The sequence below is a fragment of the Parus major genome, chromosome 5 (genome assembly GCF_001522545.3).
Source record: "Parus major isolate Abel chromosome 5, Parus_major1.1, whole genome shotgun sequence".
Taxonomy (NCBI): Eukaryota; Metazoa; Chordata; class Aves; order Passeriformes; family Paridae; genus Parus; species Parus major.
The window spans coordinates 14,006,342-14,023,823 of NC_031774.1; the positions used below are offsets into that span (position 1 = coordinate 14,006,342).

Genomic DNA, 17,482 nt, shown 5'->3' on the forward strand with positions numbered 1-17,482 from the left:
CTCATTCTTAGCTTCTAAAGATCCGTGCAGCACTTCCAACCTATCCCACCTCCATCTTCCTCCACATTACTTCAAGATTCTACTAAAAGAACTAAAATAATTTTTTTTTTTGTTTGCACCCCTCAAATCCCAATGCCAATTAAGTACAACAAAACTGCTTGGTCCTTTCCTGAAGGGTTTGTGTAACAAGGTTTTGGTAGCAGGGTGTGGGGGGACTACAAGGATACCTTCTTTGAGAAGCTTCTCCATGTCTGGCAGTTCTAATGCCAGCCAGCTTCCAAGGCCGGCCACATCAGATGGTAGGAATACCACTGGGATAATCTGTTTAAGAAGGAGAATAAAGTTACAGCACAGAAATAAATGCGGCCATGGAAGAAAGGAGTGAGAATATGTGAGAGGAACAGCCCTGCAGACACCCAGGTCAGTGCAGTCAGTGCCAGAGAATTCCCCTGCAGCCCATTGAGGAGCAGAGATCCACCTGCAGCCTCTGGAGGAGCCCAGGACAGAGCAGGTAGAGGCCCAAAAGAAGGTTGTGACTCTATGGATAAGCCCATGCTAGAGCAGGATCCTGGCAGAGGGACCTGCAGACCCAGGGAAAGAGAAGCACTGGAGCACCCTGTTCCTGAGGGACCACAGCTGCTGGAAGGGACCCACACTGGAGCAGTTCATGAAGGACTGCAGCCCATGGGAAGAACTCACTTTGGAGAGGTTAATGGAGAACTGCCTCCCATGGGATGGCTCCATGCTGGAGAAGGGGAAGAACTCTTTTTCCTGAGAAGGAAGCTGTGTCAAAGACAATGTGTGATGAACTGAATGACAGCTCCCATTCTCCATCTCCCTGAACCACTAAGAGAGACAAGAGAGAGAATCAGGAATGAAGTTAAAACCAAGGAGGGAGGGGTAGGAGGAAGAGGTTTTTAAGACTTGTTTTATTTCTCATTATCCTGCTCTGATTTTTTGGCAATAAATTAAACTAATTTCCCTGAGTTTTGCCCATGATAGTAACTGGTGAGTGATCTCTCCCGGTCCTTGTCTCAACTCTTCAGCCACTTGTTATATTTTCTCTCCCTTATCCAGCTCAGAGTGGGGGCTGACAGTGGCTTTGGTGGGTGCCTAGCCTCCACCAAAGGTCAAATCCCTGCAGTAACATTAATTATGCTGGAGATATTATGAAAAGAATGGGCAATAGCTACATTTTATCTGTGGCCCAGGTAGAAGCCCTGTGATCTATTTTAGCTATGTTGAGCAGAGGCACAAAAGAGTAAGCAGGGCAGTATCAAGTCCTATTTTTGAGGGATAACTGTAACATCACAGTTCATCCTTTCATCTCCACAGATCTTGAAATGATCTTATCAGCTGAACAGACAATAGCATCCCTAAATCCATATGTGTAACCAATAGGAGTAGCACTTTAGTAGCGTGTAAAAAAACCTCAAGAACAAAGGAAGTGTCACCTTAGAGCAGTTGCAAAAGCATTTTTCCATACAGAAAAATAACACAGTCTCTTCAATGTGCTGGCAAAGGACATTCAGAACCTATCAGTACCAGTGAGCACACAGAATGCTAAAAGGGACCATTTTGAGAACGCCTGCACAAATCTGACAAAAAGAAAAATGACCTATTCTGAAAAACAGGTCTGTATTTATCTTTGTCTCCCACAGAAGGCATACAAAATGGAAGGCATTTAGTGTCTTTCAGGAGTGCCATCCCTCTTACCAAAAGGCTGTAAAATTGGTCAGATGAAACTTTTACCTATTTCAGCAGGAATGTTGCCTGTGCAATGAAGTTGAGATGAAGTCTTACCAGCTTCCCTTCAATTTCTCTTAGAGACCTTTTTGACATACACAGAGGGAAGGAAAAGGCATTCAAACCGCTAAAGACTGTGCAAAGCAGCAGCTTTGGACTGTCATTTGAAGGTCAGTCTCCAACACACAGTATTTATTTTCCTATTGTCAAACAACCTGAGTAAAAAGGACTTTTAATAGACTATGTTAGTTAATTGAATCCGGAACATTAATAGGTTTTTCACAACACTAACATTTTTTCTATGAAAAGCAATGAAAAAAATGGTTCTATTTAAAAGTGGTAATAGCTGTAGTCTTTGAACATATGCCTAATGAATAAATCTGCTAGGAAGAAAGCCTTGTGTGTATTGGAGGGGGGTAGTATGTTTGTTCTCACTTAAAGCGTGCCATGACGGCAATCATCAACAGCAAATGGCACCTTTTGTTAGGACTAAAAAAATTCCATTTGGCCATTTACTTTCAGGTGAAATTGCTCTTTTAAATAACACATTCTTTTAGCTAAACAGCTGAGTTGAAAATAAAGCAATAGCAGATCCATGTCATTAAGGACACCTGATAAGCTCTTTGGTAGGTGCAAAGAACCACAACACAGCAGCTTGCTGCCACAGCATGGGGTGCAGCACACAAAGCCAACAACTCACAGGGAAGAGGTATTCAGATCCCATGGGGAGAACAGCCTAACAACCCAGTGCTACCACATAGTGCAGCGGTGGGGGCAATCCCAGGGATGAAATTATACACGATACAGCAAAACACGGGACCTGAATAGACTCTGTAAAGCTTAAATGACAACCAAAAACCTGTGATGAAAAACACATGAGAACAAACTCAACCTACTGCGTTGCCATTTGCATGAGCAGGTGGATAAATCTAATAAGCTGGTAGATTTGTTTCTGAAATTAAAATGCCAATTCCATACACTGGGAAGTGTGAAAAATGTCCACAGTCAAGCCAGAGCTGGCTGGGTATTTTTAAAAGAAGTTTGACAGATGTTGTGAAAATGTACTGCAGAAGAGTCAAACCTCAGTATTTACTCAACTCTTCTGTTGAAGGACTCCATGCTCCTCTCATGGGGTGCCTGAATCTTCCCTTTCTCCACTTAAACTGACAGTTTAAGCTCCTCAGTTCCACTCTGAATGCTCCAAAGGAAGGTTCACAGAGGCAGATTCCCCTTCCTGCTTTTTCAATAACATGCTTGACTATGACTCTCTTTTGGCAACACAGCCAGATCTCAGTGGGAAGGTTCATTCTGTGGTGAAAGAGCCATGGGGAACTCCCATTTGGTTGCATTCACTCAAATCTCCTGGTGCAACACACTGCAGTTGGAAATCTAACAAATCCAATGGGTGAGACCATACCATGATCACCTTTTCTTTGAGAACTCTTCTCAGGTAGCAGGGTTGGGAGACTGCTTCAGCCAAGCATGAGCCAATGCCTGCTCTCCATCAGTTTTTTTAACTTCTCAATCCTTGCAGTCCCTCCTCTCTCCTTTTAGAGTTTTCCGTTTGAAGATGCAGAGCAGGCCCAGATCTTAACAAAGATCAGAGACCATGCGTAGGTGGAAAGAGATAAAAAGAGTCACAAACAAAGCAAGTCTTAAGTTCCCAAGACTTCTTTTCCAAGACAGAACAGTGATACAATGAAGAAAACACTCCACCATTAAAACCCCTCATTCCTGAGGCTGGTACTCCACAACTACTGACCTCTTAATGCTGTCCTTATTGAAGTACTTTGTTGAGGTTTCTTGCATTTCCCCATGGTGATGTCACCAGCAGGCATAAGGAAAGCATGAAATCTCAGTCAGCAAACTAGTAAGGCAGAGGTCAAGAAACCATGATTTCCAGAAACAGTGAAGGTTTGAGATGTGGTGACAACATCAGACTTCCAGAGGGTGTCAAATTTATCTTCTGTGACAGTCCCTACTGCTGAACAAGCTTAAAAAACAAGTTTATAAAACTGTTACACATGGACCAAGTAACATGTCAGCAAAGTTCTCTTCTCAAAAATGACAACTTGTTTTATCAGGCTGATTTTTAGCTTATTTCAGCTCTGACATTAGCTTGTCCATTAATCAGTCACTCCACCAAACCAAACCAGTGCCCATGAGGCATGCATATAATTTAGTATTGTAACAACATGTGCAATTCAAAACACTGCACTGTTTTGGTTCTCACATCTCTGAAACAGCCTCTTTGGTATTTTTGACTTCCAAAATGTGTGTTCTATGACATTAAACTGGGTCCTACAAAACCACTCTTATCAGTTAAGCTAGACAATAGAATAGCAGCAACAAGCAGAGAAAGATGATAAAATACAGACAGCAAAGAAGGTGCATGTTTGGGAATAATGGAAAAGAGAATATCTGATAAGAGGGGAAAGGAGGAAAATAAATACAAGGCCACAGAAGAGAAGCCCACAGGAGGAGGAGGAGGGGTGTGAAAAGCCTGACAGAAGGACTGAGTGGAGACTAAAAACAGCATCTGGCAGTAGCTCAACTCAAACAAGGTAGCATATGCAAGAAGTACAGCATACTGAAAACTTCCTTCCTCTTGGGTATTAAATAACCTCAGAATTAAGATAAAGAGTCTTCCCTCCCTCTCCTCTGAAATATCTTGCTCTAAACTCTGAAGCAGAAAAAAAAAAAACTAGTTAAACTTTTTGGTGATTGCCGTTTCACAATTACCACTGTGAGCTCTTACTGGAAATTTTCTGACAAAGTTGCAGAAATCAGGCATTGATTTTGATTCATTTTTCTAGTGGGAAAAATGACGGTGTGTATCTCATGCCTAACAGACTTAGGGCATCAAGAGGCTAAATTTTGAAAAGTCCCAATCCCCCTAAATAAAGCCCTAGTTCTACTGAAATAACTCTAATTATTCTTCAAAAGATGGGTCTAAGTTTCATTTTCAAAAGCAGCTTAAAAATATGGATTGCATTTCACACTGACAGTGAGACAATACCGCACAGTTGTTTTTGAAACTGAGACTGACATGGTTTTCAAACTGCTGCCTACCGTATGCTTTTGCTTCCTTTAATTGTCTGTGAATACAGAGCACAAATGTGTCTGTTGTCACTCACAATTAAGAAAATAGAGGTACAGTTGTGAGAACATCAAATACTACAAACTGGGCAGTGCAAGGACAGCCAGCATTCCAAATCTTACACTGCAAGTGATATTTATGATATTGGCACTGCACAAAACCTAAGAAAGTCCCACATGGGGAAGAGGTACAGTGCTGGCCAGGGACTAATACAACTTCAGTTCTGTCAGCTCTCACAGGGGTGGAACATAGCCTTACAGGTAGACGTGCCAAGGCAAGCCATGCACCTTCAGAGAATATCCCCCCCATGCTCCACCTCTTTTCTGTCATGATGCACAGGCTGCCACATCTACATCTGACTGCACAGCAGGAATAAACTACAACCACAATCCTTCACCCCGTGACCATCTGGAGCAGGGCTGTAACTGGAGTTTTCTGCTGCTTTCCTCAGGTCCATATGCCCATATTTCCTACACCAGAACCCAGGAAAACAAAGATGAAATGTTGATGCCAGACAGACCTCACCCTAACAAAGAGCACCTGGTCAAATTTATATTCTGTGACAGTCTCTATTGCTGAGGAACAAGCTTAAAAGTAGGGACCTACACACAGAGGCATGAGAAACGAAGGGAGAACTGTCCTAATATAAATGATGAAACAAGAATTGACAGAACAGCCCTGAATAATCCTTGGAGGGGAGTAACTGCCCAGAGATACTATTTTGCTGCCTGTGTAGCAGTGAGGACACAGAAGAATGTACTTTTAACTTGGACTTAGGATGCCAATCTCCACAGGCACTGACAGAAACTGTTTTAAAAACCCCAAACTCTGTGATCTACCTTTGAAATACAGCTGCCTACCTGCATAGAAGTCCTGGATCTTACCGTATTAAGTATGCCCCAATGTTCTGTCAGTATATGCTCATCATTCTCCATACATAGTTAAACTTCTCAAGTCTAACTATGTATTTAACTTGATATTCTTGTATTAAGGTTTGAAGACTGAAACTCAGGAAAATATCAGCAAATGATTCTGTTGTCTTTTTATGCAGTATGCCTGAAAAGTATCAAAAAATTCCAATTTTCACTGGTACTTCTTCAGAAGGCAAATAATCAGGCAAATAATTCCTTTAAATGCCATATGAAATCCTAGTGCGAACAACAAAGTAATACCCTGGTTATTCAACAATAAGATATCCTTGATACTGTGACTGCTGTGCTGGACTAATGGAGCTGGCAGAGGAGTAGACATACATCAGGGGACACCATCAACAGGGTCAAGCCTTTAACTTACAAATGCCAGTTTACCAATTGCCTTTACTTAGTGTAAAGCAAGATAACAATTTTATGCACAGCACAGAAGGAGAATGAAGAGCATCAAGTCAACTTGCCACCTGTCTAGCTTGGGAAAGGATCAAGTGTAAGAAGAATTAACAGAAAAAAACCCCCAAAATCTAAGACCTTATCCAGTCCTTAATAAAGATATGATAATACTGAAAGAAACTGTATTAAAACTATTCTAAATCAATAAGGACCATAGAAATAAATCTGGAACATGATAATTTACCAAATAGATGCTTGTCAAAAAGAATAGACTGATTTTTAATTTAACTCTTTATTGAAATCAGGGTTTCTGATAGATGCTTGTAGATAGTTTACCTTGGCACTGAAAACTGTCTCATCCTCATCATATCTCTGATTCTTAAATGCCGTTAAGAGATGAACTGAGATTTTAATTGGTTTAATTTTCTACAGTGTTTTGTATACACACTGCAGAATAAACTTGCTTTAATAAAGATTTGACTGAAAGGCTTCAACTTCAAACTATCAACCCAAGTGCACACTCCTTCAAAAATAGCATGTTAATGTTGCTCATCCCCACAGACTCATGTGACTTCTTTTATCCGTATCCTGTTCCCCACCCGCATAGGAGAGGCTCGTGGCTCTGTCGTGCAGCTACAGCAAAACTTTCCAAGCCTCCAGAAACACCATCCAGATTGATTTCACTCTGTTCTTTGCTTCATGCACTATACTGGATGTGAGCATCTGAACATAAGCCAGTTTCGTGAAATAGACAGACTTCTGGTGGCTTAAAATGACCATTTTTCAATCTAGTCCATAATTTTATGGTTTCACCATCTTTATTAACTGGCTGGCACAAACATACCCTAACAGTTTCTGAATGAATCTTTCAGAATTTTAGTTTGTCCTCCAACCTACCCTAATCAAGCCACGGCTTCGAAGTTTTTCATTAGATTCTATGACCCACAATGAAAGCAGTATTTTCTTTGTATGAATGTAATTGATTGCTCAACTTAAGCACTACAACACTGAAGACCTTTGGCCACATTTTACACGGTATTTTATGTGATACTGAAGTTTGCTGTTGTGTTTCTGACAGCTGAACAGAATGACACCCTTTGCCAAATCTGAAACAAGGGCCAGTCTGTAGTCCTAGACGATGCCTGGAGAATGATGACTTCTTCAAACATTCATTGGAGCATCTTCCATCAGTTTAAAGACATGAGTTAAAGACCTGAACATTTCCTGAAATTAGCATCACTGATACTTTCTAAGTGCCGTTGCCTCTTGTGCCAAAAGCAGTCTGTTCAGCCACCTCAGACTGAGGCATTTCCAGGGTACTTTTCAGCAAGCACACTTGCCAGGGGTAGCCTACAGACACAGAATTCCTTCCATGGTACTTCAGCAATGCTTCCATGCTGGCTTTACCAAGTTAACATGAAGGCAAGTGCACGACCTTCAACTCACATTCAGTCGGGAAGTTTTTGCAGTTTCTTTGTTGGAACTATTCCACTTTGATGTCACATGATAGAAAAGATCGACAATCATTTTTCTCCCCTCCCACACCAGGTTTTTCCAGGCTAAGCTTTTCTGCAAGGCAGAACTACCCACGCCTTATTCTGCAACAAAAACAAAACTGCTTGAAAAACTTCCCTTTGTATTGCCCACATATAAAGTGTAATCCAGTAATCATTGCTGGATTAAAGATCTTTACTATGAGCAACCTGCAGGCTCTGTGCATGAACACTTGGTATTTTGACCTCAAGATGCGAGAAGGGCAATGTCAAAGGCTATGCAAAGACACAAGGGGAAGAAGTGAAGCTCCTTAGAAACCAGGAGTGGAAAAAAGTAATTATAAATAAATAAAACCCCTAGTTATTCTAAGAGCCCTCACTATGCAGACAGGAGATACTTCCCTGTAAGAGACAGAATATGTTTAGAAAGAAGTCCAGAATTTCTTGAAAACACCCACTTCCTTGACGATTAAGCAAAACTAATTTGTTTACTGCTTACCACAAATTAATAAAAAAAGAAAAAACTGCTTGAGACAGCAAGGATTTAAAAGGACTTCCTAAGGAGGTTTTAAGAGACAAAGGCTCAACCCTTTAGGCTTCCTTAGAAATCCAAACTAGAAAGAACTGCATAGACATCAAGCAGGCAATGGAGGTAAAATGAAAGCTGAATGATGTGACAACCACAGCTAGGTTAAAATATATACTCCACCATGAAAAGATCTAGCAAAAACTACCTTCCATGCTAACCAGGCTTTGCAAAACACTTCAAACCTGAAAATTAGGATAAATTCTGAAAGTGTATGGCAGTGTTTTTCATCTATACTGAAGTGAGAGTATGACATATCTCATCTTCCTTGTCTTACTTACCATCTGACTTGCACTCAGTCCTTTCAGTCACATAGTAACTTGGTTCCAATGCCTGCTCCAGGACAGATGGTCCTCTGGAATTATCATTTACGTCCTTCATGCACTAGAATACCAAAAAATAAGGGAAAAATCTAAGCTTTAACACTATCAGATGTCTAAGAACCATTCCAGGCTTTTACACACAATTCTTCTTAACAATAAATTCTGAAAGACTGTGATGACCTGCTCATCCATAAAGAAAGAGTCAACCACTGATGTGTCAACCACTGATCTGTGGGGCGAAGTGAAACACAGAAAGGAGATGAAGTATACTGCCATGTTATTATTGATGAACACACTTTTGCTTATTGCCTGCATAAAGGAACTGGAATCTACCAAAATCAAAGGGCATGTACCATAAAATGTTTTAATATTTAAGGAAAAGGAGGAAATCCATAAACTCAACTCCCTTAGGAGCCATCTGCAGCACACAGAGAAAGCCTTCAGCTGAAATCATAACGCCCCATTTCACTAAAATCTCCAAGAGGGCTTAAAGAATAAACAAAAGCCCTAATTTGTGAAGCACTGTTCAATGCATCATATCTATCACACAGTGGGGCTAACTGAACACGTAATTTGGGGACAGTTCATCATAACCTCAGAGACTACGTGCCCAACATGCCACTAAAAGCATGGCAAAAGCATGGGCAAAGTAGGTCATGCAGGCAGGTGGAAAGAAATTCACCTCTAACAAACTGCAAGGACCTTTTCCTCCTTCCCACCTTTAGCTAAGGGAGAGGCCAGAGATGCCTTTTTTTTTTGTCCAGATTACAAAGTGCTCTGCCTTTGAGGCTTATGTGATTTGCCATCTACTCCTAAAGGATCTTGCACTGTGGACATTAGGCCAGTTCATTCACAGTCTCTTTCAAAGTCCACACAGACAAACAGAACTCTTTATATTGAGGCCAATACACGATGCCTCACAAACCCAATCAAGAAGTCTCCTAAGAACGTGAGTTTAAAAGGCTAAACTCTCCAAGAGTCTTCTCCTACAGAGATACTGTTGAAATCCTTCACCTAGAAAATTCTTCTTCTGGTTCTGAACAGGCTTATAAATCCAAGATTATTTAGACATGTAGACTTTGCCTCTGACAGTGGGACATGAGGTGATCACTGCATATAGAGCAGCATATTTGTATGTAAAAGAAGGACATACTTAAAAGTAAGTCACATTTTTAGAAGACATGAGTATACAAGAAGAGAGTATCTAGGTAAAAGCAAACCATCAGAGTAATGTGTGAGGCACTCCTCAAAAAATCACCTGATGCAATATAGCACATCTTGGCACTAAACAATCCTCTGCTATCCAGGACAAGGCATTAGTAAGGGATGAAACTGGCTGCAAAGGCCTGGATACATGCTGTCTCTTTCACTTGCAGTAATACAAACATAGTATGTAAGTCCAAGAATAACTGTCCGTGTACACAGTGTGTCTCAAAACATAATCCAAAAGTTATTCCTAAAACCAGAAAAATAAGAATAAGTCATACAGCTGGTATTTATACTTTTATAGCCACTTAGAAACACTTCTCCCTCCTTCCCAGGAAAATATGACAATGGATTATTTTCAGCTAGATGTTTTTATTAAGTTAGTTTTCTGATGCAATTTCTTCCATTCAGGTTTAAAACCAGAAAAGATGTATTTTGCAGGCAAGTGCCAAAGGAAGTCAACCTTCTTTTACAGAGCAGGTGCTACTCAAAACAACTTAAAAGTACCATAAAAAGATGGTGTGGAAAGTTCTAAGTCTACCAGGAGCACCTCCACTACCCCTCAAACTTACCAATGACATGATTGCCAGTTGTGTGCAACAACTTCTGAGAAACAGGTTTTGCAATGCACTCATGTCCCTCCAGCAGAACTGCTGTGATGTGCAGAACCAAGGAGTAACTGGGTATTGTAAGGGACTTTGTGTCTTTTGGCTCACTACTGAAGGCCAAACTACAATCCTAAACTGACCCAAGTGATCTAATAAATGATGTTATACCTCTCTATACAGCACTTCTTGTCTGACACAAAGGGCTCTGGTATCTGAAGCACCCCAGCAAGCAAAAGTCATTACTTTTCTTAAGTGGAGATCTAATTAACTTTGCATGCATTCAGTCCAAGCAGAAGAGCTAAAATTCAGGTCAGGATTGGTTTGTGCTTTTGAAAGAGTAGAGTAAGAATATTTACATTTAGTTACTGTGGTTCAGCTGACACAAGGTAACCCAATCACACCTAGTTTTTAGAATAGAGCTGCTTGTATTCTAGCATAGAGGAATGACAGTAGCCACAAATGCTTTCTTTGACCTCCCTTTGTGCCTGCAGTTCATCACAATATTCAAATACTGGCATAAACTCTTTTCTTTACACACTGCATACAAAGAACTTGATATCACAACATTTCCAGAGAGGCCAAATGAGTAAGAATTAACGTTGAAGCTCTATACTCTTCTATAAAGAGAAAGTTGCCTCTTAAACTATATTCTACTGTTGTATTCTGCATTCAGTGCAGGTGCCTTGCCAGACTCCACACTTAATTTCATTCTCTATCTACACTGCCTCCAAGCTCAAGTATTTCTCAACTGCTTCCTCTTTCCCCATCACATAATTTAGGGAAAGGTGTAGTTTTACACAGGTGAAAGAAACACCCATCTGCTGCCTTCTATGCCCCATCTTTCTGTCTCTCCAAAAGCATGTGAATGATCAAGGGAAAATACCACTGAAGCAAGGCAGGAATCACTCCTGCTACTGAAAATGCATAAAGGTTTATTCTCAATTAGCTTATACCTTGCAGTTCTTATTGGTGCAGAACTGATGTGAAAACAATGCTGAGATCTGGCAGCATTTTACACCTACTATACACTGATGTAGAAGACATAATTCCATCTGCCCTTGAATACAAGGAAAACGTTCAAGGCCACGTAGTTTTACAGAAAGCAACTCATATTAAACAATAAAGGCAATACAACTGCATGATTTTCCTTATGAAACTCCGGTGTGTCCTTTGTTATTTTGACACAAGCAGTTAAAACCAGTCAGAGGAGCACTCACTCACGTACAAAAGTGCAGGCAAAATCAGGCTCCAAGTTAAGAGACGATTTCAGCAGCTAATTTGAGTTGTGTGAAACCCCTAGAGGATGTGTCACAGAGGACTGAGAAGCAATTTCCAAATTTCTGGTAGCAAAGACCCAGAAGCACATTCAGATTACATGGAACCAAGAGTGACTTTATCTTGTGCTATGCATGAGGAAAAGCCCAAGTTTTTAAGCTACTGAGTTAATTTTTTCTGAAAACAGTGACATGGTCAGCCCAAATGCAAGTAAAAATTTTACACACAATTATCTGTATACTGGTACTGACAGGGTAACAAAGCAGGTTAAACTGCAGGAGCATAATCACAGTAATGCAATTGCAGAGGATGGAACAAAAAATGATAAAATGGTTTATTGCTAATGTTCATTTTTTCCTTCTTCTGGGAAGGATATAGCATCTATTCCAAAGGACACATCATTCAGACAATCCATAGCAATGTTGTAAGATGTTCCCTCACTCAATCTACAACCCCCAGAGAAGAATATTTGCCCAAAATGGGACTACATGGAGCCACACACTCTCCTTTTGTCCTTACATTCCCTTTTCTCCCTCTTGAGAATGGACAAACCAGAAGATAGGGCTGAGGCTCTTGGGGTAGAGGAACAGAAACACGTTATTAAAATGAAGTATGCACATAAGTAGTTTCTGTCTTGGGATCTGAAGACCAAGTTTAATTAACCACCTGGGTGGAAAGCACAGCTTATATAATGCAGACTATCTGAGGACTGCCATCCCAGTCATTCTACACGACCCCTTCTAACTGCTAGTCCACATCAGAGCAATTTTTGCTGGCATAAACAACATAACTGGGATGAGGGATCTGGATGCCAACTCAGATCAAGAAAAAAGAAACAGGTGTTTAAAATAGAGTAAATAGAGACCCATCCATATTACACAGGCTACTGAATAGCTCTGTAAGGGAAATAGGGTTTTGTTCCTTCTTAAACTCAAAAATCAGTTTGTCATTAGATAGTTACTCAGTGCTAAATAGATACTGACAGATTCTGCCACCGTCAATGACAATGTGTCCTGGAAAACATCTGAGGACTTCAGCTCTTGTCTACCTGTACTCTGGAAGTCTCCTTTCCACAATACTGTATGCTTATGAGATATCAGTAAAAAGTAAACTTGAAGAAATTTCAGCTCTGGAAACAAGAGAGGTTTGTTCATCAAACACTGGATCATCTGGTTGTGAGGCCACAGCTCTCTATCTCAGCGATTTGAGAGCCTGTCTTTGGTTTCCCATTTCTCCATTTTTTTCAGATTCAGCTCAAGAGACTGCTTACCATTCTGTGGTTGTAGAGTTCTTAGCTCAGAGGGTCCTTAATATTTCTTGAGGAATTTGTATGAGTCCACCATCCAAACCATCAACACTTGAGGTTCACTTTGTGTTGCATTTAGCATGATCTAACCTTTCACTGCTGCAGAAAGAGAGGGGTTTGTTTCATCCTGTTCAGTGTCCTCAACTGCATCCTATCCCCTGTCTTAGCTATCTATTCAGCAACAAGGCTGCTTCAGTTTGCAGAACCAACAGAGAATTAATTAATTGGGTATGGTGTGGATTAGCCATCATTGGGGGAAAGAAAAGGAGACCCTTCTCAAAGAAAGCTCATTGCTAGATTAAACACTAAGGTGAACTGCGCTCTACTTACAGGGATTTACAGGACATCCCCGGGGGTTCAGCTCATTGTACATCCACATGTACATTGTAAAACTAAGGTTAAGCAAGTATCAAATTAAATTCAACTCCTTTTTTACAGCATAATGATTTTTGTGAACACCTCCCACCAATTTTACCCAAAAAAGAATGACAAAAATTCAGCCTGGAAAAAAATATTAATGAAAAAATTAAATAGGCAGCCAAACATTAAATACAAAACTTAAAACAATATTCCCACTGGAAAAAAAAAAAATTCTCAGTTTCTTTAAAAAGCTATTTTCTAGCCACTAAATAAAGGTAAGCTCAGATTACATGTGATACGTGCAATTCACATATCTAGGATGCATAACTATCCTAGAGAGCATTTATAGCAGTTACTTGAAATTCTGATGTCACTCACAACAGATATATCAGCTAATAGTTTTAAAACCTCAATCATATATTAAAAGCTATGACCGATATTGTTTTCTGTGCATAGAGATAAACATCCTGCTCAAAGATCTGAACTCCTATTTAAAAACAAAACCAAACATTAAGAATAAGAAGCACCCAGTATGGTTCTGAGACACATACGTGGCTGCATTGCATATTCCCTGCCTACACTGGCAGTGTGGGAGCTGTTAGTCATCTAATGCGCATATTTGCTTGGCACCATGCCTTTACTTTCGCATGCAGGCAGGGAAGATGATCACCCATTTACTGCATCCTTACATCTGCACTGCATGTTCATCAGGCAGCATATGACCAGGCCCTCCCAGCTCAAGCTGCAAGCTGTTGGGAGGCAGTCCAGTTCAAAGTGAAGCCCAAGGACTGGAAGGTTATTAAACACATTTGTAAAGGAAAGGGCAACTTTTAAATTCATGGTGTTTAGAAACATTCTCTGTTGGGACCTAATAACATGTTTATTTAAGAATAAGGACTTCTTATTGAATAGAGGCCTAATTTAGTTTTGCTTTCAACCCTGGCACAGATCCTTTCACTATTTTCAAGGGCATGAGAGGTTCTCAAGCTGGTTTGCTTTACCTGTCCTGCTCTGCACCTCTGTTCTAGACGGGCCTGGAACAGAACTTAAATTTAGTTTTCAAGTAAGGCCGTCAAAATTCCATTGCCCAGACTACAGCAGGATCAGACACCCCATCCTTTTGGTATCCCAATTTCATTTGAGCCATACGAAATGCAAACAAAAAAAAGTGTACTTTTTTAGTGTAATGTTGATGGTGAAATGTGAAGAGTAACAGTCCCTCAGTGTTATCAGACTTCCACAGAATAGTTCTGACCATTTCCCTCCCGATGTCCTGGAATATTGCGAACTGGTATTTTACCGTGAGATACTTCACGTTACAACCTCCTTTGTGTAGAGCTAACAACGCACCAAAGCAACTGCTTTCTGACACTCAAGGGCGGTGGCTCATGCCATTGCTTGGATATCTCAGTGGTGAAACCACCTCAGACTGACTGCTGCACTTACATCAAGAAGTCTCACACTGCTCCACTCCCCTGTACAAACTGGCAAGGCCAGCCTTCAAGGGTGATCTGGGACTACCTTGCAGGACCTCTCTAAACCCCTTGATTATTCTAAATGCCTTCAGCAATATGGCCTGCCATGTCCCCACTTGTTTTGACCCAAATGTGCACAAGTTTAGATTCCCAAGGACTGCAGTGTACTGCAGTTACTTCCTTGGTGCAATGTCTGCTGACTGCACTCAGTGTTCATATATAGCTGAAGGGAGCAGCTTTTGACAAGCAAGAGTTCTGAACAGGTAGGATCTGGTTTGATCTAGTGGAGGGAGCTCTGTCTTTAAATTTGATGACAGTAAGAAGAAATATGTGGGAAGCATCCACAATAATCAACCATCTCAAGTTAATTAGCAATTAATTTAGTGAGCTACTAAAGTCTAGTGAAGATGAATCCTGGGAGATTCTGGTCACAGTTTCCCTGATGTAAATCTAGATTAACTCCTAGAGAGAACATCAATCTCTATGACAGTTACTTCAGATTTACACCCAGCTACTCTGAATTTGTGCACTTGTTTTCACAGCCGTGTGGGAGATCTGTCTCAACACAAATCAGCTCTGCTCTTATGCAGATTCCGCAAGATACACAGAGTTAGAGTTCTGTAGAAATCCAGCCTTGGTGAAATGGGGAAATTGAATTCTCCACTGAAGAAACCTAAGCCTCCCACATCACAGACAAAAATTCTGCTACAGAGCCTGCCACTACAAGTGGACACAATAGCTTCCTTAATTTTCAGTCTTCACACAGTAAGGATAATTCCCTGTCACTGGAATTCACAAAGCACAACAGCAAGTGTCAATATTACTACATTCTTCTGCCTAGTACTCCTAAGAGTATTAAGAACACCAGATCCACAGAGTCAGTTTTGAGTCCAGTCCACCCCAGCAAAATCCTCACAATTGTTCAAGGTCATCTTTCCAAGAGGCTACAGAGAGCACAAACACCTTCTGGCCATTAGCACTGACGCTTGCGATGCAGACTGCAGTTGCATCAGAGAAATTTGATATGAAAACAGGAGATATTGTCCAGTCACATGGTTTGTCACCCTTTTACCAGCTTTACTCAGTTCTGTATCCTCTTCTCTGCACAGCCACAACCTTCCCCTTTCTTTTTCCATAAGTTCACCACTGATGTAATGCCTCTTCCCACCCACATGAATCTCAGTCCTAGCTGTGCAGCCCTGGTCATGAAAGTCTAAGCTGATTCAGAGAAGGTGTATGCCTGCCTGTGTGCTTCCAGAATACAGGTCACAAAAAGAACAGAGTGACTGGAAACAAAATGGTAATGGTAATTTTTAAGGGGGGTTTATCTTATAAAAGATCAGATTTCCTCTAAGCTGTTCAACACAAAATAATTTCTTCTACACAAGCTGTATATGAAGTTATTTAGAATGCTATTGCACAAAAATGCTGTGTGGACAGTGTGCAAGTATTGCAGAATATTGTAGCATGCCACAATAGAAACAATTCAACATTTTAATGTGATGATGCAAAATAATCTCCCCTCCAGATGTACCAGGAACTAAATCCCACAGCACCCTATAGTTCTTCTCTCAAATTCCATCTCAAACTACTGGAAAGAAATAAAGCTAAAATTACACACAAGTCTCAGGTGCCTTTTCTGAACTTCACCAACAGGTGAGAGGAACTCAACTGGTTACTGATGGCTGGACATAAATATCCTGCTTAATTTCTAGAAGAGTAAGTGGACTGAAAGAAATCTTTCTTTGTACTATTTCTCAAAGAGCACACCAGCTGACTCATCTTCCTGACTAAAGTACAACATGAAAGTAAAGCAAAGCAAAACAGAATAGCTCAAATTATCAGAACCAGAATTGCTTTCTAGAGTAGCAGGAGATAGACTAAAAACAAAATTGGATGCCAATTCACAAACTGCCATTAAATTTCCAGGAAGCCAATCCACCAAGGAACATACTGCACCCTAGAGAGTCCTTAATGAATAGTGACACATTTGCAATAGGCTAGTTAAGGTTTTGCCAGCATTTAGGTTTTAAATCCCTCATATATTAGCAAAACAAACTTGGAACTCACTGAAAAATTATATACATGGTTCCAGTCCAGGAAGAGAGACTCTGGGAGGGAGGTTTGGAGAAAGTGTTAGTGCCACAGTAGGTTGGATGTCATATTTTAATTTTAAAAATAAAAATTTGAATAAAAAGGAGAAGCTTTGAACCATTACTAGTTCCAAAGGCAGAAAACATTTTGGCAGGCATTTAAGGCTGAATCCTTCAGGTAGTAAGTGCCCTGGAGTCTTAGCTCAGTGGGACACGGGTTGCTAGCATCCCCCCAAAGAATGAGAGATCCCCAATGTCTGACTACACATTTAACATCCATGGGTCTCAAAGCATGAAGTTGTTTCTGTGATCTGGATAACTGTCCATCTATACTTCCTCTGTTAGTCCTGCATTAAAGAACTTGATCTTCTTCTTTCACAGGGCTGATGATGTTTACAGTCCAGGGCCCAGAAGATAAGCACTATAAACTTTCAAACATGATGAAATATAAAGTACATATAAGAGCTTTATGCACTGAATATAATGTGCATTATATGGAGCATTACTCTCCCCTTGATGTTTATATATGGAGTATTTAATGGTTTCTTGGCACTGTTTTTTTTTTTTTAACTAGAAGCTATATGGCATC

The 17,482-nt window shown here is 40.5% G+C and overlaps 1 protein-coding gene across 6 annotated transcripts in view; it reads right to left on the reverse strand.

Moving 5' to 3' along the window:
• The window catches only part of PTPN5 (protein tyrosine phosphatase non-receptor type 5), a 74,859-nt gene that overhangs the window by 44,426 nt on the left and 12,951 nt on the right, over window positions 1-17,482 (reverse strand). For 2 of the 6 annotated variants that reach the window (XM_015630457.2, XM_015630456.1), the window contains exon 2: window positions 8,529-8,631. The exons of 1 other annotated variant lie outside the window; for it this stretch is intronic. In XM_015630457.2, coding sequence (XP_015485943.1) covers window positions 8,529-8,628 — 100 coding nt within the window. In that variant the 5' untranslated portion in view covers window positions 8,629-8,631. Of the gene's footprint in view, window positions 1-227; window positions 322-699; window positions 847-8,528; window positions 8,632-9,828; window positions 10,023-17,482 lie in introns of those variants that run through there. 3 more of the 6 variants (XM_015630459.2, XM_033515447.1, XM_033515448.1) reach the window with 3 other exon arrangements.